This window comes from Aquarana catesbeiana, linkage group LG01, assembly GCF_042186555.1.
Source record: "Aquarana catesbeiana isolate 2022-GZ linkage group LG01, ASM4218655v1, whole genome shotgun sequence".
Taxonomy (NCBI): Eukaryota; Metazoa; Chordata; class Amphibia; order Anura; family Ranidae; genus Aquarana; species Aquarana catesbeiana.
This window is the reverse complement of record NC_133324.1, coordinates 810,826,166-810,849,509: the sequence shown is the minus strand read 5'-3', so window position 1 is coordinate 810,849,509 and position 23,344 is coordinate 810,826,166. Positions and strand designations below refer to the sequence as shown.

General features: G+C 40.9%; 1 protein-coding gene across 8 annotated transcripts in view; it reads left to right on the top strand.

Annotated features, from left to right (window-relative positions):
• The window catches only part of MICU3 (mitochondrial calcium uptake family member 3), a 232,443-nt gene that overhangs the window by 155,318 nt on the left and 53,781 nt on the right, over positions 1-23,344 (top strand). For all 8 annotated transcript variants that reach the window (XM_073608203.1, XM_073608174.1, XM_073608196.1 and 5 more), the window contains exon 7: positions 9,344-9,415. In XM_073608203.1, coding sequence (XP_073464304.1) covers positions 9,344-9,415 — 72 coding nt within the window. The remainder of the gene's footprint in view (positions 1-9,343; positions 9,416-23,344) is intronic.

Below are 23,344 nucleotides of genomic sequence, written 5' to 3'. Positions count from 1 at the left end.
TAGCAAACTTTTCTTGCTCCAGCATTTCTTGTGATACATAAGGCACACTTCTGGGATTCTATCAACTCATACATACCTTGTAAAGTGATGGTTTCAGGAACCTCTCTCTAAACCGCAACCTCCTATGAAAGCATCAAGAAAGTTTCTTTTTTGCATTCCTCACAGTGTTCACAATCCATCAGTCTCCAACAAATGATCCTTTTATTTTTTTTTTTAGCAGAGTTCATTAACTACCTGCAAGCCTTTTTTACATGTCATCCTCCATGTCTGAGGCTTTGGCTCTGAATTGTTCAGGTTGTGATTACCTGTCTTTCTCTCGGCTCTTTAAAGTTCTTGTATTACACACAGGCATCAGTAATAGTGTTTAGGTCACTGTTGCGTGATCTAGATGTAGCCAATTTAGATTCACTCAGACGTAGCCACTGTTTTTTTTTTATACATCCCTTTAGGCACCATCACTCTAAAGGTGACAGTAAAGGCTTAGTAAATCTAAACTGGGTGCAAAAAGCTATATTGTAGCTGAATGACATTTAATCCCACATATTTACTTATGTACTGGTGTTTTATAAATATTTAAAGTATATGTACATTCTAGCAATGAACGTATCTTTTTTTTTTTGCCCCCTTTTGGTCTGATAAATTTGCTAGTGATATTGTTTTGTTATATTTGTTCAAAACGGCATTTGTAGGTCCTGCCACAAATCCAGTACTGTCCTGCATCTTGTGCACTCCTCCATTTATCTCAAACAATGTAATGAACCATTCCCAGTTCTCTTCTGTAAGCTAAAGAAAACCTCCCCTAATGTTATGGAAATAAGGAAACGGGGAGGCGTCCGTTAGTCCTAAATTATTTCTTGTCCTAGGATGACAGTGTTGCTCCACCATATTATAAATTGTACAGTGAGAGAGGATTGTTACTATCACTATCCGTTGAAATTAATGGAGAAAAAATCCACAGAAAAAAAATTTAGCCACCACATCCAGTGACTTGTAAGCTGCAATATAATATATTATATCAAGTTTGTTTGTTTGACTGACTCTATGTGAATATATCCATTCTGCATGCCTTACATGCCTTGGATTTTCAATAATCAAGTGCCATTAATTCCTCTCATAATCCAATAATTATGCGTAAGCATTTCCAAGCATTCCATAACGAAATAGAACATTGGTTTTTAAGGAAACCTTTGTTTTGAAACCTCTGTGGGCTCTTTATCAAAGAGCAAGTGACTTGTTCTACACTCCAATCCTTCCTTTCAAAGAACTACACTTTGTTTTGAACTTCAGCTTATTTTACATTTTCAAAGTTAAAACAGAACTTGTGGCAAAAATGCACATTTCGCAAAACTTGTGATACAAGTAAATACATAGAGCTTGGTTTACTAATGTGTTAAATCAGGTAAAGTACCAAAAAAAAAATAACCTGTGTTCATTTCACATATGCAGTCATCGGCAAGAAAGAGTCTATTGAAAGATTGGCATTTGTGTTTAATTTATTTAGTTATTTATTTCAGCTGCTTATATAGTACCATCAATTTACATATTATATTATACATATATATTTACATTCTATATTGTGCCATGTCCGCGGTCTCTGACCATCCCTTGTGCCATGTCTGCAGTCTCTGGTCATCCTTTGTGCCATGTCCGCAGTCTCTGACCGTCTCTTGTGCCATGTCCGCCTCCTCTGATCGTCTTTTTTGCCATGTATGCAGTCTCTGATTGTCTCTTGTGTCATGTTTTAGTCTCTGATTGTCTCTTGTGTCATGTTTGCAGTCTCTGATTTTCTCTTGTGCCATGTTTGCAGTCTCTGGTCATCCCTTGTGCCATGGCTGCAGTCTCTGGTCATCCCTTGTGCAGTGGCTGCAGTCTCTGATTATCTCTTATGCCATGTCTGCAGTTTCTGTGGACTGTAATGTAAGAGGAAGCTCTATGGACTCTTGTGTAAGGAGGTGGCTGTGGTGACCAGAGACTCCCTTACATCAGAGTTTCCCTTTACACCAGAGCCTCTGACCATCCCTTGTGCCATATCGGCAGTCTCTGTTCATCCCTTGTGCCATGCCTGCAGTCTCTGATCATCTCTTGTGCCATGTCCGCAGTCTCTGATCATCTCTTGTGCCATGTCCTCAGTCTCTGATCTTCTCTTGTGCCATGTCCGCCATCTCTGACCATCCCTTGTGCCATGTCTGCAGTCTCTGGTCATCCTTTGTGCCATGTCCACAGTCTCTGACCATCTCTTGTGCCATGTCCGCAGTCTCTGATCTTCTCTTGTGCCATGTCCGCAGTCTCTGACCATCCCTTGTGCCATGTCTGCAGTCTCTGATCATCCCTTGTGCCATGTCTGCAGTCTCTGATCTTCGCTTGTGCCATGTCCGCAGTCTCTAAACATCTCTTGTGCCATGTCTGCAGTCTCTGATCTTCTCTTGTGCCATGTCTGCAGTCTCTAAATATCCCTTGTGCCATGTCCGCAGTCTCTGATCATCTCTTGTGCCATGTCCTCAGTCTCTGTTCTTCTCTTGTGCCATGTCCGCCATCTCTAACCATCCCTTGTGCCATGTCTGCAGTCTCTGGTCATCCTTTGTGCCATGTCCACAGTCTCTGACCATCTCTTGTGCCATGTCCGCAGTCTCTGATCTTCTCTTGTGCCATGTCCGCAGTCTCTGACCATCCCTTGTGCCATGTCTGCAGTCTCTGATCATCCCTTGTGCCATGTTTGCAGTCTCTGATCTTCTCTTGTGCCATGTCCGCAGTCTCTAAACATCTCTTGTGCCATGTCCGCAGTCTCTGATCATCTCTTGTGCCATGTCCTCAGTCTCTGTTCTTCTCTTGTGCCATTTCCGCCATCTCTAACCATCCCTTGTGCCATGTCTGCAGTCTCTGGTCATCCTTTGTGCCATGTCCACAGTCTCTGACCATCTCTTGTGCCATGTCCGCAGTCTCTGATCTTCTCTTGTGCCATGTCTGCAGTCTCTGACCATCCCTTGTGCCATGTCTGCAGTCTCTGATCATCCCTTGTGCCATGTCTGCAGTCTCTGATCTTCTTTTGTGCCATGTCCGCAGTCTCTAAACATCTCTTGTGCCATGTCTGCAGTCTCTGATCTTCTCTTGTGCCATGTCTGCAGTCTCTGATCATCTCTTTTGCCATGTCTGCAATCTCTGATCGTCTTTTGCCATGTCTGCAGTCTCGGATTGTCTCTTGTGCCATGTCTGCAGTCTCTGGTCATCCCTTGTGCAGTGGCTGCAGTCTCTGATCATCTCTTGTGCCATGTCTGCAGTCTCTGTGGACTGTTATGTAAGAGCAAGCTCTATGGACTCTTGTGTAATGAGGGGGCTGTGGTGACCAGAGACTCCCTTACATCAGAGTTTCCCTTTACACCAGAGTCCTCAGAGTTCTCCTATACGTCAGGGTCCACAGAGTTCCTCCTTACACTGTAAAGGAGAATCTTGTGTTGGGTTATATTAACCTGACCATGTAAATGGTGAAATAAGTTTTTTTGCCTTTTGTTATACCTTAAACACATTGCTAATCACACTACAGTTACATGTTTGTAGCTTAAAGGGTAAGCTCACCTTTACAGAAAAATCTGTAAGATAAACTTACACAGGACCCTCACCTCGTCCCCAACTCCCCCCTTCCTGGCCCCACTGACCTGCATAGCGGTGATTGCCCATTCTGAGCCCCGATATAGCGGCCTCACGGCTCTGGGGCTTAGAAATCCCCAGAGCTTAATCTCCTAAACTTACCCCTTCAGGAGGTACGTTTAGGAGCATTTTAATTGGTCGGCACGAACCAATCAGAAGCTGCGTAGCTCGTCCTCTCAGTGGGGAGGAAGAAGAGGAGAGAGCTGAGAGGATTTCTAAGTGCCGGAGCTGTGAGGCGGCTATACCAGGGCTCAGAACAGGCGATTGCCGCCATTCAGGTCAGCAGGACTGGGGGGGTGAGGTGGAGGTCCTGTGTAAGTTCACCTTACAGATTTTTCTGTAAAGGTGAACATACACTTTAAATATTGATATTTGCACTGTTCTGTGTGGAAAAACAGTACATTTTATGTAATTTTGAAGTGTCAGTACATTTTTTGGCTCTGTAAATTTCATGATTTTTGCCAGTAAAAAAATTGGTGCGGTTTGTAAATTTTGGGCATTCTATCAGTAAATGTAACTTCGGGAGATTGGCAACACTGCACCCCAGCAAAGTGCCCCCCTTCCCCTGCAATGTGTCCCAGGCTCTGCTTGCCCATCTGCAGGTCCAGGACTGACATAGCAGGTGCACCGGGTAGAGGGGAGGGAGAAGAGCGGACACATATCAGCTCTACTCACCTTCTTGTTCCCGACCCGGAAGCAACGTTCACAGTTTCCCTGGCCATCAAGGCTGGAAAAGAATGTAATGCAATGTGATCTACACTGCATTACATTCATGACTGAATGCATGGTAACAGTGATGATGTAAAATCATAAAATCAGCAGGCAAATAAAGTGGATGCCATATGGGGGTGTGGGTTTGCATTGTGGAGGGGAGGAAAGGGGATGGCAAGAGGAGGGCACCAAAATGCATCTTCGTCTAAGTAGACAAAAATCCTTTCACCGGCCCTGTCCTCACTGCTACATTAGACATTGAAAACTCTGTGGGGCACCTTAGGCTCCACACTATAGGCAGCATTTTATGAATGAACTGTACAATGTAGGCCATGGAGTGCTTCCCCCAGCAGTGTATAATGGAAATCAATTAGAAATATCTGCTTTCCATTTTAAATCTATCCATTAGTGACTGTTGTCATGTTACAAGAGGCTGATAAGAACTTCTTTCAAGTCACCTGGGGTTGCTAGAGACCACCCAGTGCTATAACTTAACATGAGCAAGCTTTCTTGCATGCCAGTAAATTGAGACCAAGCTCTGAATCCCAAGCTGGTGCACTGTGTTGATCTATGGCAACTTTATTGGTCTACATTGTCCACATTTGTGAGGATTCTTCAAGTACACAACCAACTGTGGGACTCTAGTGTATAGTACTTGCAACACATATACATGTGTCTTGACACACTGCCTGGGAATCAGCAAGGTAATGATATGTATAGCACCAGGGCAGGAGTCTTCCAGGCACAGAAAATCTTAATCATTTAATTGAATTGTGCTGACAGTATGAAAAGAGATCTGTAGGTATGCTTGGTGCCTTCTCTGCAGACAAATGACACGGTGTAGAGAGGTGATATTTGAGAGTTGCTGGTTCTTAGTGGACTGTTTCCCTAGATTAACACAGGTTCTTACAGAGTAGACTATTGATAAAGACAAAATGCAATACAGCTGACAGGAAGTCAGAAGTCACATTTACTTTGCACATTGTCATACAGCGAGAGTTTAGTCCCTGTGTACAACCAGCATTATGTAAGCAGAGGTCCCATGGGATTTATTAAACCTAGTATAATAACTAAACAAGGGTAATAAATAAGGCATATCTTAATTAGATCTCTTAATATACTGCTATAATAGAATTAAGCAGGTTTTAGAAGCCATCTTCCAACAGTTTACCCAGTTCACTGTAGTTTGTTGTGATAAGTGAATGTTCACACCTTGGACATTTGTTACAATGTTTTTTATTGTTAGAAATTAAAAAATAATGCTCTGTGTTGGATGCTCCTACTTGCCACCTCTTTTTTGTCACATTTAGAAAGTTATCCAGAGGAAAACATTAGAAAAAAATGAATTAAAAATGACTATTATTACAATTGTGTGCTTTTGTGGTTACTCTACGGATATGTTTAATTTCATTGGTTGCATTATGAGACTCCCATGTTACCAATCTAATGCCCTGTACACACGAGCGGACTTTTCGACCGGACTGGTCAGACGGACCGAATCCGGCAAACAGTCCGACCGTGTGTGGGCTTCATCGGACCTTCAGTGGACTGTTTCTGTTGAAAATCTGACGGACTTTAGATTTGGAACATGTTTCAAATCTCTACGTCGGAACTCCGCCAGACCCAGTTCCTATCGAAAAATCCGCTCATCTGTAAGCTAGTCCGACGGACGAAAACCGCCACTAGGGCAACTATTGGCTACTGGCTATGAACTTCCTTATTTTAGTCCGGTCGTACGTCATCACGTACGAATCCGTCGGACTTTGGTGTGATTGTGTGTAGGCAAGTCCGTCCGTTGAAAGTCCGTTGAAAGTCCGTCGGACCTTTGTTGCCGAAAAGTCCACCCGTGTGTACAGTGCATAAAACTAAGGAAAAAAAAATTGGGCTAGACATATACTTTAGCTAAGTTGTATGCTAGACCAAATGAGCATTTATCTAACAACTAGGCACTTTATGATGGATGGTTGAGAATTAGGAAATAGAGTAAGTTCTCACTGTTGGAATTATAACATATTTTGCTTAGGCCCATCCGTTCCTCTTCAACTCTGCTAGAAGTAACAGCATTTTTTGTACAAGTATAATATTGGCCTTTGTGAGTATCAGCAGGAGCAGATGGTGACCAAACTGATGGCGAGAAGTAATATGGGCCTGCTCTGTTGGCCACTGTATTTTCCCCCACAGACCAGTGTCATGGCATCTGTTATGCTATGGTTCCATATGTGTGCCTGGCTGAACTTTTGCTTACAAACATTACAGACTGTAATAGCAAAGAGATGCATAAAGATCTAACAATCTTTCCTTAAAAATCTGTTTATATATATCATCGCCAGATATTTAATTTTGACATTTCCAGAATTTTTTGTGCTGTGAACGTTAATGAATATTTCTGTTATAGCAGTTACAGATTACAGTTTTGCTTTCGGGATTTCAACAACAACAAAAAAAAAAACAGACTTTAAAGCCCATACTCCTAATAAATAGAAAATAAAAAATTATCAAACACTCTTGGAGCCCAAAGCAGAAAACTGCTACTACAAACCACTTCTAATAAATATCTACCTTATAGGGCTGCCAAATAAATAAATAATATAAATAAATAATCAAATAAATGAAAAAAGAAAAACCTCGAGAAAACTATATATATGACTCTTATGTAGCCAACTTCTTCGCAAACTTAGAAACTTATATTACAAAATTATGCAGACAAAAAACACCACAGATAAAAATCAAGGTATACCTTGATTACAGGGGCAGCCTGTCCATTAGGGGCGCCGCCCCCTCTCTCCTCTCCACCCCCATGTGCAGTGGATAAATTCATGCAGAGCCTAAATCTATCCATGGCTGCCACGGCCGCCCCCCATATTCATGTGTTCAGCCCCTTTCGGGTCACCGGGCACATGAATTACAGCAGCGGGGGTGTATTTTTTGAAGAACCTGATTAGAGCCATAGGCTCTAATAGGCTTCAAAATAGCGTGGGCTCAGGTCGCAGAGCATGTGACCTGGAGTCCACCCAGGTGTGTTGCAACAGCGATTGAATATTCGCTGTTGCAACACTGATACTCCTCCCGGCCAATTGGGAAGCAGGTATGAAACATGTTTCCCGATTAGCCACAACGTCAGGCGATCCTATTGGACGCCTAGCACCGGGAGGAGCAGAGAGGAGACATCACACACCGCGGAGAGGACACGGGAGCCCGCTACACTGGAAGATGTCCAGAGCAGCTCCGACCGCCCGCATCCACGGTAAGGACAGCGGGTGGTGGAGGGGGGTGTTAGTGCCATGTGCTGGCAGTTGTGCTAGTGCTGCTCCACTGGCAGCCCAGCGGGGGGGGGGGGGGGGGGATTGTTTGCCACCCACCCCAAAAATAAACCCCACCAGTCACCACTGCTTGATTAAAAACAAAACATCCCACAAGATGATCAGTTGAGAAATGTATGAATACATCCTAAACTATAAATATGTATGTAAATGTATCCTATTACTTCTTTTTGTCCTTTAAAAGTAAGTTAACACATATATTTATAGTTTAGGATATATTCATACATTTTCCACTTGAAGGATCATATGGGGATGTTTTTTGTTTTTGATAGGCATGCCTTGAATTTAATTTGTGGGGTTTTGTGTTGGTATAGCTTGTAATAAAAAGTTGTGTGATTGTTAAGAAGTTGGCTGCATAACAGTTTTATATATATATATGAGAAACAGCATATATATATATGCTTTTTCTCATTTTTTTTTACTTATTTGAACTTCTGTGGCAGCTCTATAGGATAGATATTTCTTAGAAGTGGTTTGTAGTAGCAGTCTGGACTTCCCAGAATCTCTAACTACCTATCCCAGTCTTTGGCTCATTTTATCCCTCTGTACAATGTGCACAGAACTTGTGGTCAAATTACATGCAGCTTGTTATTTGAAATGTGGCACCTCCCAGAGTTGTTGATGTAAAACAGTTGAAACAGTATGTTAAATTGTTCTAAACTATGTCCCTATTGAAATATACCCTTTTATTTCCACTTTGGGAGTATGAGTTAATTAAAAAAAGTTGTTTTTGTACTACACAGACTTTTGACAACCAAGGAGATGTGAGGGGTATGGTATTTCATAGAACAGTGCATATTAGAATTTGTATATAGTTCCAGCAGAACTTTTCATGTGGCACTTATTCTAAAAGACTTGAGCTACCTAATTACCATGCTCAAACTAGTTATCTTTAGAACAAAGTGAGTATGATAGGAGTATGAAGCAGCAATAATATTTGCAGTTTGTATTTTGTAAAGGGTAACTCCACTTTTGTGGTAAAAAAATAGCAAATAAAAATAAAATTACTAATATATATATTTTGTGAAACAAGTCATATTGTAATTAAATCTTATTAAAAATGACCTCTCCCTTTCCATCTGTTATTTTCTATAAAATGCAATGAAATATGGCAACCTGGAGGTGTTCTGTACACAGATGGTATACAGAATGCCCCCCCAGATATGTCATTTTTTGCTTGAGTGATTGGCTCACTGATTTTCCCAGAAGTCTCCACTAAGATACAAATCTGATTTTGAGCATCCCCTGCAAAGGTCATTTTGGTAAGATACTCCCAAAAGGAAATCAACTCTAAAGGGATGCAGACTCGGCCACTTTCCTCATTAAAGTGCATCAGCTGATAGATAATTCTAAAACCACTCCCATACAAATTCACTTTGCACATGGACACAGACAAGCAACTATTTCTTCAGAATAACAAAAGGAGTCTGCAACAAAGTGTGTTAAAATACCTGTTATATACAATGATCACCCAGAGCGGAATGTTTTTTTCTCAACAAAAGTGGAGTTACCCTTGAAGTTTCACTTTGAAATGTAGCACATATTTGTATAAATATCACAATACAATATCTGTAGAAATACAGATATGCTTTGTATATGATCTAAATGTGTGAGTGGTTTTGACGTAGGATCTTGTAGACATTTATACAAAAATCTTTTTTTTTTTTCAGTTACAAGAAATTTTCCGAAAGAAAAATGAAAAGAAGGAGCGTAAAGGAGAAGAAGAGAAGTGTGCACAATTGGTAAAATATTTCACTTTGCACGCTTGATGCCACTTAAAACATAATTAACGTAGGGGGTACACATTTGTCTTATAATTATGCAGCTATTGGTGTACAGGGAAAATTAAAGAATGTTATCTGTACAGTAAATCCCAATTACAGGAGACACAGCAAAAAAGCAGGTGTTTTACATTTAGCTAATTTTATTGTGTAATCATAAACACTAAAGCATACCAGCAAGGGTTCTAAATGAGAACACAAATTCTGCATCAGTTGCATTGGACGACCAGATTTAAAGAAACACATGAGAAAGTGTAAGGGACTTTTTATACTTTTGGGCTTAAAAATCCATTCCAGTTTTTTGTCCCCATTTCCAGCCCCTTAGTAATAGATCATATTTCCTGTTGCCCCATATTTTACTATTTGCATGTCAATACCATCAGAGTTATATAATACCTAATTATTATTATTATAAAACCTTTATTTAAAAACTATTTTGGATTTACTTACTTTGCACGCTCATTTTACAATTTAAAGGGAAATACCATGTTTCCCTATCTAGATCATTCTCTTCCTCTTCTATAGCTGAATCTTCCTTTTTTCTCAATAATAATCTTTAGCAGAAATACATATCTTTCTTTATCATACCCTTATTTTGCTAACTATCTTTCATATCAGCTATCTTATATTGCTGTCTGTTCTCTATTCTTCTTTTATCATCAATTAATACATTTAAGTATTAGATAAATTCTAATGGGGCTGACATGCAAATAGTAATGTATTTCACATCCATCACTCAAAATATTGAACCATTTAAGCCCCAAATACTGAGTAAAAGTTGTTTGTTGTTAAAAAAAAAAAAAAAAAAAAAATCTCCTTTCAGATAATATTACCTGTTACACCATCTAGTCCAAAATTTTCACTGGAAACGCACTGGTGGAGATTTACTAAAACTGGTGCAGCTGTGCATAGTAACCAATCAGCTTCTAACTTCAACTTGTTCAATTAAGCTTTGACCATAAAACCTAGACGCTATTTGGTTAATATGCAAAGCTGCCCCAGATTCTGTATGCACCATCTTTAGTAAATCTCCCCCACTACCTCTCTTCCAAAATCTAAATTCTAAATTCTGCATAGCTCAAAAATGCATGGACCCTTACACTTCCTGGAACGAGCAAAACAGAGTATCTTACTAACTGCCCTCCACACACACCCTGGCCTACCGCTTGGTTGTCCTGGGATTTAACATCTGCTCTATGTTGTCCTCCTCATCAGATGGCAGTGTTTTGATCTGGCAGTTGGCTGCTCTGGTCTAAGCACTGCATCCTGGGAAGAGGCCAAGTGTTCCCCAATGCCAGCTATCCAACTATGTGGTGGGGGAGCCTGGTGAAGTCCTGGGATTTAACATCTGCTCTGTGTTGTCCTCCTCATCAGATGGCAGTGTTTTGATCTGGCAGTTGGCTGCTCAGGTCTAAGTACTGCATCCTGGGAAGAGGCCAAGTGCTCCCCAATGCCAGCTATCCAACTATGCGGTGGGGGAGCACGGTGAAGTTGAGTATTAGTGAGTGGAGGGGTGGACTGGTAAGAGATTAGTTTGGGTAAAGTGACAGATTATCTAAGTAAAGGCCTGTCAGTAGGCTACAGGTAGACCTTCCACTGAACTGAATAGAGGCTGTAGAATGCATGTGTGTGCAGCCCTGTGCAGAATTTAGGAGATTTCAGGAGGTCAGAGGTCTGAGCTGGGTTACCGGTAAGTATGATCTTTTGCAAATTTTCTTACAGAGTGAAGGAGAACAGAAAAGCGACCCGGTCCTTTCGGATTTTTTACCCTGCCTGGGTGCAGCACTATGTACCCATGGTTTGTGTGTTGGTTAGCTGCTGTTTCCCATAGACTTCTATTATGTCCCACATTTCTGGCGCCTTTTCTGAAAGTGCACCAAAGATGCAGCAGGACTTTTGGCGTGCTTTCAGAAAATGTGCCAAAAACACAGGACATAATAGAAGTCTATGGGAAGCCATTGGTAATGGAACAGAAAAAAAAGGGTACACTGTGCTGCATCCACAATGTAGACAAACAATGGCATGGCAGTGTGAAAGCAGCTTTAAAGTGGAACTTCAGGCATTCAGCTAAATGCACAGTTGAAATACATATAGAAGCTGTTTTACCTGCCAAAGTATTTGTGTTTCTGTCTATGCAGTTCTGAAATTTACACAGCCCTACCAGACAAACCCAGTTGGTGACAGTTATTGTAGGTCTCCTCCCACTCCCAATCCTGCACAGTGAAAGTGCAGCAACAGCCTGTCTTCTCCTGTTAGCGTTTTCTTTGTGACCACACGTACACTGCAACACATCTGATTGGTCCTAGTGCTGGCCCTCCCTTTCTGAGTCTGAGCTCTACTGTATAGGGAATTACAAAAGGCTAACACATAATATTTTTAATCAACACATAATTACATTAACTGGTGTTTTTATATGTACCTGAAGTTCAACATTTAGGCTCATTCACACTTGTGCGACTTTTTGACATCAAAGTTGCATGACAAGTCGTTCCCCGTGTTTTTCAATTATACCCATTCATATATACACGACTTAAAGTTGCAGCAACTTCAAAGTAGTCAATGCACTACTTTGGTCCGACTTTCGTGCAACTTTAGGGCCATAGACTTCAAAGTTAACACGCAGAAGTTGCATGAAAGTCGTACCTGAATGTTATAAAATGCAACTTGTGAGCAACAGTTCATGCAAAAAAGGAGAAAGGCTGGTGTCATGGAAGTCGGCCAAAACATAGTTTTATTATTACATTTAGGCCATCAGACCTTAATCATGGTTCGATTAAGGCCTGATGGCCAAAACGTGTTGGCTTTCTTTTTGATTGTTGTTCACTTGCAATAATAAAACAATGTTTTAGCTGACTTCTATGGCACCATCCTTTCTCCTTTTTTGCATGGATTATATAGAGGTTTACAGAGATGTCACAGGCTGAGTGCTGTGTTCTGGAGGCTCACCAGGCATTGCACAGGAGGAAGTAGCTCGAATGCACCTGTTCCTGTGTGCAACAGTTGTCCATTATCACTGGTCAAAGCCAAAGTCGTATACAAGTTGCACCCATCCATAGATGGATCAAAGTTGCATTTCAAAGTTTGTGCAACTTTGGCGTCGTATAAGTGTGAATGGAGCCTTAATATGTTTTAAGCACATTCCCCATGTGTTGTAGGTCTTTCATGCTTTCAACATTTCTTTTAAACTGCAGACATAAACAAAACACATGTATAGTACATTTTGTGCTTTTTCTTGCTGTAGCAATGCTAAAATGCAGTAAGCAGGATGTTTTTTTAAAAAGCAAACTGCAAGAAAGCATAGCAGGCAACTCAATCACTGGAAACATCAGTAATGCACTTTTAGGGTCAGAATAGAGGTGCCAGCAGGCAATAAAGGAAAACAGATGAGAATGGTAGGTAGGTATGTAGGTATGTGTGTGTCTATTAATGCTTACATTTTTTTTCTTTGAAATGTTTTGCCGTGGTGCAGGGAAGGGCCTCTTCTTTAGAGAAAGCACAATAACTAAACCATAAAAATGTCAGCTGGGTTGCTGTGCTTCTGCCATCTCATTTGGGTTTGCATTAACCAGTACACATATTCAAAAGAAAACTCTATTATCTTAGCAGGTTAATGTAAAGGCTTGAACATGTGTCTGCATGCCACTGTTTATATCTGTTCTTGTCAAATACAATCCAGCAGAAAGATTTATCTTGCATACAGTTTTTGTCTTTTACTGGGTACGTCATTGCAGTGAATATTACGTGGATGCTTTATTCAAGCAGCTTCAAAATAAACTGTCTGCAATACATGGACTCCCTTTGTCACCTATTGTTCTTGGAGGACATTGTTTAATTCACATTAGGACAGATGTCTTATCTCAGAAGAGATTAGCATTTATGCTCCAGCTGTTTTCTACAGTAGCAAAACCCCTGTGAGAAAAGATACTTTTTATTTACCTAGAACAAACATTCAATGTCATTTATAGGTAGGGGAAAGACTTTTTGTTATACTAAGCATCCATCTTATTCCATTCTCAGTATCCTATTACACAAATTTAAAATATCAGCTCTCCAAAATGACAATGACTCCATATGGTCCAATATATTCTACTCCTGAGTTGCGCTTTTCCTAAGGGGGATCACTGAAACAGAGAAAAATTAAAGTGTGTGTATAAAAACCCCAACAATGAATTTCTCATATGTGCTCCATTTTGGTTTGTTAAAGTGGTAGTAAAGTCATTTAAAAAATTAAAAATTTTGGGCCTCTCGGCAGTTTAAGTGTCAGTATGCAGCGCTGTTGGCGCTTCCATCTTCACCTGGTCTTCCTTCCGGGTTTGCTCCCCCTGGTTGTTTGAATGGTTGGGCTGCAATGATGTCATCCCATGCATGTGCACAGGAGACACGGTCGCAGCACAGCGCTCTCAATGGACAGCATATTCCAGTGTGCCATACATTCAGAGTGCAGTGTATATGCGCCGGTGACGTCACCAGCCACTACAAATGTGAATATCACGCATTTAGGAGATTTTCACTGTACGTACAGCTATTATACCCTCCAGGGGAATCACACCGAGTCCTACCTATTTTTTATGATGTTGTTTTTTGTATGATGCTATGAATTTTAATGTTGATCAATAAAATATATTATTTTTTATACGTGCCTTATTCCAATTTCCATTATCTCAGATTATCTAGGATGTAGCACATTTATACTATTGGTGCCCTATTGCCACCTAAGGGCACTGCAATTTAATCAAGTACCTACAGGTAAGCCATATTGTGGGATTACCTGTAGGTACAAGTCATCAAATTTACTACCACTTTAAAGCCTAAAGCTGGATATTCACAATATCAGTGGGTTAAGGAAAAACAAACTGCGACGCTCCCCTGCCGCGATATTGTGTTCTGACACAGATCAGACTCCCCCACCCAGATTACATTGATCGAATGCTGTTTTCCAGCATGAGCGTTCAACAGAAGTCGCTCATTAGACCGTCTTCTGTTGAACAGACAGCGTTACACATGGACCGAAAGTCGACTGGCTTCTACTGAACCAGCCAATTTTTCTTCCCCTTGTACCCTGCGTAACTCATTTACTTTAAAAAGTTTGTGTAAACAAACTATTTCCTTTACTAATATATGTGGCCATTGTCAGCGCTGTATAAACTGTATGTAGCATATGTTACATACAGTATACAGGGCTATGTTCTGGCAGCTGTATGGAAACTTCTTGTCCTATTCTCAGAATAAAATCAAGTCAGGCTGGGTGCTGCTTAGCTTTTCACAAGAAGCTTTGTATTTTTATGAATGGAATACAAGGCTTCCTCCTATTCTTTTCCTTTTTTTTTTTTGTCATTGTCTCCTTAAGCTGGCCACACATTACTGAACCGCTTTCCCTATCCACACATTTGAGGTGGCTGGGGAAGTCCTGCCCGCTGTATTACTGTATTCTGAAAGTGGGACTCCCCCGCCGTCAGAATACGCTGATCATTATTGCAGCCAGTTGGCTGTGGTGCTGATCAAGTGAAAATATACCAACAAACCCGTTTATGAAAATTTGATTGATAGATCGACTTCTCATGAACCGTAACTGGCTGAATTTCTATCCATATATGGCCAGCTCTAGAGAAGATTTCCCCTCTCTTTCTGTGCTTGTGACACAATGGGGTTGATTTACTAAAGGCAAATAGACTGTGAACTTTGCAAAGTGCAGTTGCTCCAGAGCTTACTAACAGAGCAGAAGCTCTGCTGACTAACATCATCCAATCATGTGCAAGCAAAAATGCAGTTTTTTTTATTTTCCTTGCACGTGATTGGGTATTCTTTGCAAAGTGAAGCTTTACCTCATTTACTAAGTTCTGGAGCAACTGCACTTTGCAAAGTGCACAGTCTATTTGCCTTTAGTAAATCTACCCCATGTGTTTCAGGATGGGATAGAATGTCGCTGTAACAGGAAGTAAGGAGTAGTCTTCCCAGTAGCCCAGATAGCAAGGATAACTTGCCACAGGCTTGAATTGTAAGTCTTGTTAACTTGCTGCACATTTTCACTGGCAAGTTGTACATTTGCAGAACAAGTTCTTGTTGACACGTTTCCAATTTGTAGGAAATTTGCGTGGCAAGTCTCTAGCAAGAGCAGAGTTGCAGTGGTGAGTCTACAGCAAGAGTTCTACAAGTCACAGTGACCCCTGTGGTGGGATGACTATTTTACAACATAACTGAACCAGAACTTGCAGCAGACTTGCAGAATGTTTGCTCAGAAAGTTGATCTGGAGTCATGCAGTGTGGACTTGCTGCAATTGTGCAACAAACTTGTGAAGCCTGGCAAGTCTAGCCATAGCTTAGCAAGTCATTTTCAAACTTGCAACTCAATTGCTGGGAGGGACACAGGCAGATGTAAAACCCAACAGAAGTTTTAACTTAACTTATTTTCACTATATTTAAAAAATTGCTGTTGACAGCTTTAAATCACCTAATAGTTTTTTGTTTTTCTCAGAGGAGTTTGCAGGTCTACACATCTGTCACAGTAGTTATAAAGGGGTCTCACGATCTCCTGTAAATGTTTAATTGATATACTAGAGTAATAGAACAGGAAGAGGAGGCACCGAGGCCCCAATGTGGATGGGTACAAAGTCAATTACTTTCCTGGCAGGATTAAAGTAACTGGCTGCTAAGTGATACCAGCATGTTCCACCTATAGCAAAACATTACTTTTCAATGAATTGTCCCTGGTACATTTTTTAGAGCCTGAAGCCATTCAGCTGTACCTTGACATTTTCAGGTGAGTGGATTTTAAACTTGATCAGTGGTTATCTTTGCACTCCTAAACTGTCAGCAAGCTTGTATTCCCAAGTGTAGAATGAATATATAGATGGCAAATAGCTAAATAAAGGGAGAAAGAGACTTGTAACTTTCATACATAAAAATGTGTCACATATATCACAGAGATCCAGCCTATACAAGCACATTTGGCAAGTGGGTTGTAGCCAAGCCTGCTATTTGCGACCACCCAGCATGTACTAATGTTGTAAACCATCAGAGCAGTACAGCAATTAGCTGGGGCTTAATAAATGCTAGCGCAACAGTTGTGCCAATGTTAAGCACCAAACGGTCAACAATATCACCTTCTTTAACACAACAGAGCAAAAATAAATACAAATTCTCCAACAAATGAGAAATGAGATTAATATAAAACACTGGGAAGAAGAGCCTTTATGACATTATATAACACTGGGATGAAATTGATATTATTGTCTGAATATTTGAGATCTCTTCTATCTATTCTTTAAGACTTTACTCAACATTTGAAGGAAATTCTTCCTGAAAAAACCATGGAGACTGCCATTGCTGGATTCTCTTTCTTTAAATAATTGTGCCCAGGCTGTAATGCTGAACTTCTGGGTTTAGCATGTTGAGTTACACGCCCAAATTATGTGATGGGTCAGTGACTGAGAGTATTGAAACCAATTGATTAACATAGCAGCCAGTCAAGTAGCATTTTTAGAAGGCCAGCAATGGCAACCCCTTTCTCGTGACCCGTGAAAAAAAAAAAAAAAAGTATTGTGATTTGTCATGGTAAAAATGTGAGGCCTAGTCCCACCTTTCTCAGCTGGGGTGCCATCTGGGTTTGTCAGGGGTGTCATCAAATACCATGCTGTTATCTCTGATGACAGTGTGGTGTCACAAATGTGGGCTTTATTCTGTGGTGCCACACATGCCCAAGCATGGAGACTAAGCTGTCACGACAGCTCCTGGTCTAAGAATAACAATCCCAGTGATCACTAAAATTAGAACCTGCCTCTGTGCTGCTCCTCCCCATTGTATCATTTTCTCCTCACTAGAGGAGAAGTCTGTGTAATGAAAACAAACAAACTATTTGGTGGGAAAAAGAAAAAAAAAACATAGGTTAGTGGCAGTGTTATGCCCTGTACACACGATAGGATTTTCCGATGGAAAATGTGTGATAGGACCTTGTTGTCAGAAATTCCGACCGTGTGTAGGCTCCATCACACATTTTCCATAGGAATTTCCAACACACAAAGTTTGAGAGCAGGCTATAAAATTTTCCGACAACAAAATCCGTTGTCGGAAATTCCAATCGTGTGTACACAATTCCGACGCACAAAGTGCCACACATGCTCGGAATCAAGCAGAAGAGCAGCACTGGCTATTCAATTTCATTTTTCTCAGCTCGTCGTACGTGTTGTACGTCACCGCGTTCTTAACGTTCGGAATTTCCGACCAACTTTGTGTGACTGTGTGTATGCAAGACAAGTTTGAGCCAACATCCATCGGAAAAAATCCCATGGATTTTGTTGTCAGAAAGTCCTATCGTGTGTACGGGGCATTAGTGTTAGTGTCAGTGTGATTTAGATAGAAAGAATTTGTGACGGCTGGGTGAAAGTTTGTGACATTAATCCACCAAACTTTTTCTTATAAATAGACCCTTTAATTTCAGTGTGTTTATTTGTTTAAGTAGGCTAAATTGGGCAAAATGCATTTATTTTTTCTTGGCCCTTCAAGGAAAATTTTTTTATTTAGTTTTATGGTGGTTAGTTGGTCATGGTAATGGCATAAATACAGTATCTCACAAAAGTGAGTGCATCCCTCATATTTTTGTAAATATTTTATTATATCTTTTCATGTGACAACACTGAAGAAATGACACTTTGCTACAATGTAAAGTAGTGAGTGTACAGCTTGTATAACAGTGTAAATTTGCTGTCCCCTCAAAATAACTCAACACAAAGCCATTAATGACTAAACCGCTGGCAACAAAAGCGAGTACACCCAAATGTCCAAATTGGGCCCAATTAGCCATTTTCCCTCCCCGGTGTCATGTGACTCATTAGTGTTACAAGGTCTCAGGTGTGAATGGGGAGCAGGTGTGTTAAATTTAGTGTTATCGCTCTCATTATCTCATATTGGTCACTGGAAGTTCAGCATGGCACCTCATGGCAAAGAACTCTCTGAGGATCTGAAAAAAAGAATTGTTGCTCTACATAAAGATGGACTAGGCCAGTGATGACAAACCCGTGGCACGCGTGCCACAGCCGGCACGTCAAGCCCTCTCTGTGGGCACGCCAGGAAGAAAAGAGAAAAGCACACTGACCGGCCATCCATACAAGCCGATTCGTCCACACCGCACAGCACCTCCCATCAAACTACATCTCCCACAGGTCTCTAGAGCCAGCGGTGACATGTCTGAGGTGGGCGTGACTGAGAAGTAGTGGCTCCCCACACGGCTCTGGGGCCAGGGGTGATGTGCGGGCGGAAATCCATTCATACAAGCTGTCTCATCCACACCGTACCCCCATCAAACTACATCTCCCACAAATCTCTGGGGCCAGTGGTGATATGTCTGGGGTGGGCGTGCCTGAGAGAACACGGCTCCCACGTGGATGGGATCGATCAGTGGTGACGCGTGGGCGGGAATGAGCTGCCATATTGGGAGACACTGGAGACAGGTGAGATGTTTATATGGACAAAAAATAGAAAACTGGGAACCACACTGTGGAATACAAATATTACTGAGAGCTCATCCACTTACTATCCAAAGCAAGTGGGGCTCAGTGGCCAAAAAGCTGCATACAAGGTAGAAGGACGGTGCCAGGGAGAGGGAACAGTCAAGATGCCACAAAATAGAGCCACAGGGATATAGCAATCAAAAAAATAGAAAACAAAAATGATGAAAATTTAATGACAAAAATGTATTAATAAAGACAGGTCAAATACAAAAAGACGCTCTTCCACCTACAACAATCTAAAAAGACAACGTTGTCTAAAACAAAAACATCTAGGCGCCGTTATGCATCCACATACCCAAACAATCGTGCAGTAACCATATAACCATGGAATTTATAGCTAGGTATACCCAATGCCCAGCAAATGCATTCTTACCAATGTTCAGGAAATGCATCCTTACCAGTGTTCAGGAAATGCATCCTTACCAGTGTTCAGGAAATGCATCCTTACCAGTGTTCAGGAAATGCATCCTTACCAATGCCCAGTAAATGCATCCTTACCAGTGCTCAGCAAATGCATTCCTGCATTCTGAGCATAACGCACTCCTGATCCCTGCATTCTGAGCGTAACCCATTCCTTTGAAAAGCCACAAAAAAAATTTCGGGGCAGAATCATATGTTTTTGGCCCCTTAGGGCTCATTCAGAGGGATGATCAGTCCCATCCTCTGTACAGAGCTGCTGGTACGTTTAATTCCGTGTGGGCACTTTGAAATAAATAAATTGGTTTTGTGTCGCTGTTTGCTCACTCAGGCTCATAAAAGTTAGCCATCACTGGCCTAGGCTATAAGAAGATTGCCAAGAACCTGAAACTGAGCTGCAGCACGCTGGCTAAGACCATACAGCAGTTTAACAGGACAGGTTCCACTCAGAACAGGCCTCGCCATGGCCGACCAAAGAAGTTGAGTGCACGTGCTCAGCGTCATATCCAGAGGTTGTCTTCGGGAAATGGACGAAGTGGTGGGGGGGTTAGCCTGTCAGTGCTCAGACCATACGCCGCATACTGCATCAAATTGGTCTGCATGGCTGTCATCCCAGAAGGAAGCTTCTTCTAAAGATGATGCACAAGAAAGCCCACAAACAGTTTGCTGAAGACATTCAGACTAAGGACATGGATTACTGAACACGTCCTGTGATCTGATGAGACCACTGAGATCACTGCCTTAACCCCCTCATCAGATCTCTGATGAGATCTGATGAGGGGGTTAAGGCAGTGCTGGAAAATAATGGTGGCCACACAAAATATTTACACTTTGGGCCCAGTTTGGACATTTTTACTTAGGGGTGTACTCACTTTTGCTGCCAGTTATTTTGAGGGGACAGAAAATTTACACTGTTATACAAGCTGTACACTCACTACTTTACATTGTAGCAAAGTGTCATTTCTTCAGTGTTGTCAATCACTTTCTAATGTGAATTCTGTATACCAACTCTTAAGTTAAGTTGTAAACACCCGTTGTGCACTCTGATATTCTATGGTTTAGAATGTAAGAGTACGGTATATGTTTATGGTTGATTACCTGTTATCTCTGTATTACCTGGGTTCCACCACTTCGTGGAGTTTAACCTCCCTGGCAGTATGATTATTTCAGATTTTTGCACAGAAATTTGGCGTTTTATATTGTAGGCCTGTAATTCTTAGGAATAACTCATTTAAATCTGTCCAAACAAGAGTCTAGTAGATATCCCGGGTATGATAAAGTTTGAAAAACAAAATAAAAAATTATAATATAATAAATAACTATAAATAATTATAACAAATAATAATATAATAAAAATTATTCAATAATGTAATCAAATCAAAAACACTGAAATTTGCTCAGTTGCAGAATTGTCGCTTTCGTTACTTTCAGTGTTTGATGATGAATTTCCCCACAAATCACTATCGCTTAATTCTGCAAGTGATTCTAATTTATTATCGATGTTTTCTAGCTGGTCTAAAAGCACTTTTGATGTAAACGGACATTTTTTGGTTGCTATGGACAATCTCCAGTTTCCTGGCAGAAAGATTAGTATTTATAATATAAAACTGCATGCAGGACACTGGGCAGACCACTAGGGACAAAGGAGATGTGTAATTATTTGATACAGTACTGTAATCTGTAAGATTACAGTATACTGTATCTATACTGTTTTTTTTTACTTTTTGATTTTGCCATTGAACTCCATCCCCGTGCGTCGCAACACTCGCAGGGAACGGAGCTCGGCACTGTGAATCGATCTAGACACGGCGGCTCGCAGATCACAGCGGGGAGACATCGCAGGATCCTGGGGAAAAGGTAAGTAACCTCTACATGGATCCTGCGATGCGATCCCGAGTCTGGCTCGGGGTTACTGCTTTTGGTATTGGAAATCCACCTCGAGCCAGACTCGGGAATACCGCCAGGGGGGTTAATAAAAATTATATTTGAAAAGATATAGTAAAATATTTACAAAAATGTGAGGGGTGTACTCACTTTTGTGAGATACTTTATATACAGCTAAAAAAAAAATTTTTTTTTTTTTTTTGTTATGTGGGCCAGGTGTCATTTCATAAACAAATCGAGAGGTGTTTACCACCAAAACAGGGTCCTGCTTGTCCTGAAAAAAAGTCACCTGGGGTGCCTTTAACTTTTGCATACTGTCAAAGAGTGCGATGGCTGAAAAAAGGTTGAGAAATGCTGCTCTGGACACCTGCTAGGAATTGAGTTTAAAACTCGATTTGGTGACAAATAGCGCTTTAGCATTTTAGACTCAATTTGAGTCTAAAACGCTATTTGGCTCTGTCGACGTGGGATTTATATAGCGCCAACAGTTTGCGCAGCGCTTTACAACATGGGGGCAGACAGTACACTTACAATACAAATCAATACAGGAGGGATCAGAGGGCCCTGCTCGTTAGAGCTTACAATCTAGAAGGGAGGGTCAAGTGGAAACAAAAGGTAATAACTGTGGGGGATGAGCTGATGGAAAAAATGAAAATACAGTTGTTAGGTGTGGGTAGGATAGGCTTATCTGAAGAGGAGAGACTAAAGAGACTAATAACATCGTTTGGAAAAAGGTAGTTGCCAGGCAGTACTGAACCCTTCGATCTTTAGTACCGTCTGAGTCACCTACCTGGAAAATGCATGCAGCCATTAAACTTAGAATTTATGTCAACAGCTCCTGGGTTCTTTGCCTGGATGTGATGATTGACTAGTGTATATAAGGTGAGCCACACTACATTTGCTCCCCATATGTTGGATGTTGGTTGAGATTGTTTCTGGGACAATCCAAGATATTTCCAGCACCTGCAGATGGGGCTCCAGAAATGGAAGAAGGCTGGAGCAGTACATTATTATCCTGGGTAGTACTGAGACCATTAGGTCAGTATGAAAGTCAGGCAGTCGGCAGTACAGGTTTCACTTAAAATTAATGGTACCTACTTGATACTGTATTAATAGTTTTTGCTTTCATTCACATGTGGAAAAAATTGCATATACATTCATCGATACCTTCTTATGTACATCTTCACACACGAATCTTTAGTAATACAAGTCTATTACATACACATTGCAGCAACAGAGTGTTGTACTGTTAGCCATCAACAATAGTAGAAATTTGGATTTAGGGTGATACCATTTATTGGCTAACTAAAAAGATTGTAGTGCATTATTTTGTGGCAAGTTGGCCTCTTTGTTAGGCAATATACTGTACTACCTGGCCAGTGTGCCTCGAAAGCTTGCACTACACTGTTTTTAGTTAGTAAAAAAATGATATCACCCTAAATCCAAACTTCTAAACATCCACACTGCAAAGAAAATTGAAGAGTAGCTTCAAGAACACTAGGGTGAAGTCTGAAGGCTTCCTTGGACTCCACAACCACCAAATCCACACCTTGATTATACCTTGAGGAAATATACAATCTCTTGGAATGGTATAAACTCTCACTACACACAGTTCAGGACAACATTCCGAGAAGGATTGAGGCTATCCTGGCAAAGGGTGCCTGTACCATGTTGGGGGTTTTGCATAAACATATGTTTCAATATATGCTTCTGCTTTGCCATAATTTCCAATCTCTTGTGTAAAAATGCAAAAGGTACATGTATGATAAAAATTGTTGCAACTTGACTAGAATGGGGGCATAGCCTGAAGACTAAGATGGGGTTCTGATACAAATTCTTCACTCGAGGCACAAAAAATAGTGGGCATACCTTTTGAATTAATGTTCTAGTGATTGTTTCTGTATTTATATGCTATGATATTTGCTCTCTTTGATTGCTAAAAAAAATGTATAAGAAATATCTGGTGGTTCCAGCCCTCACTAGTGTAATGAATTATGTGTTGGTCATGTTGTAAACTGTGCTGCATGTGTCTGTTTTGTGTTGTCAGTAAATAGTGAAAGATGTGCATGCCTTAACCTATTCTGTT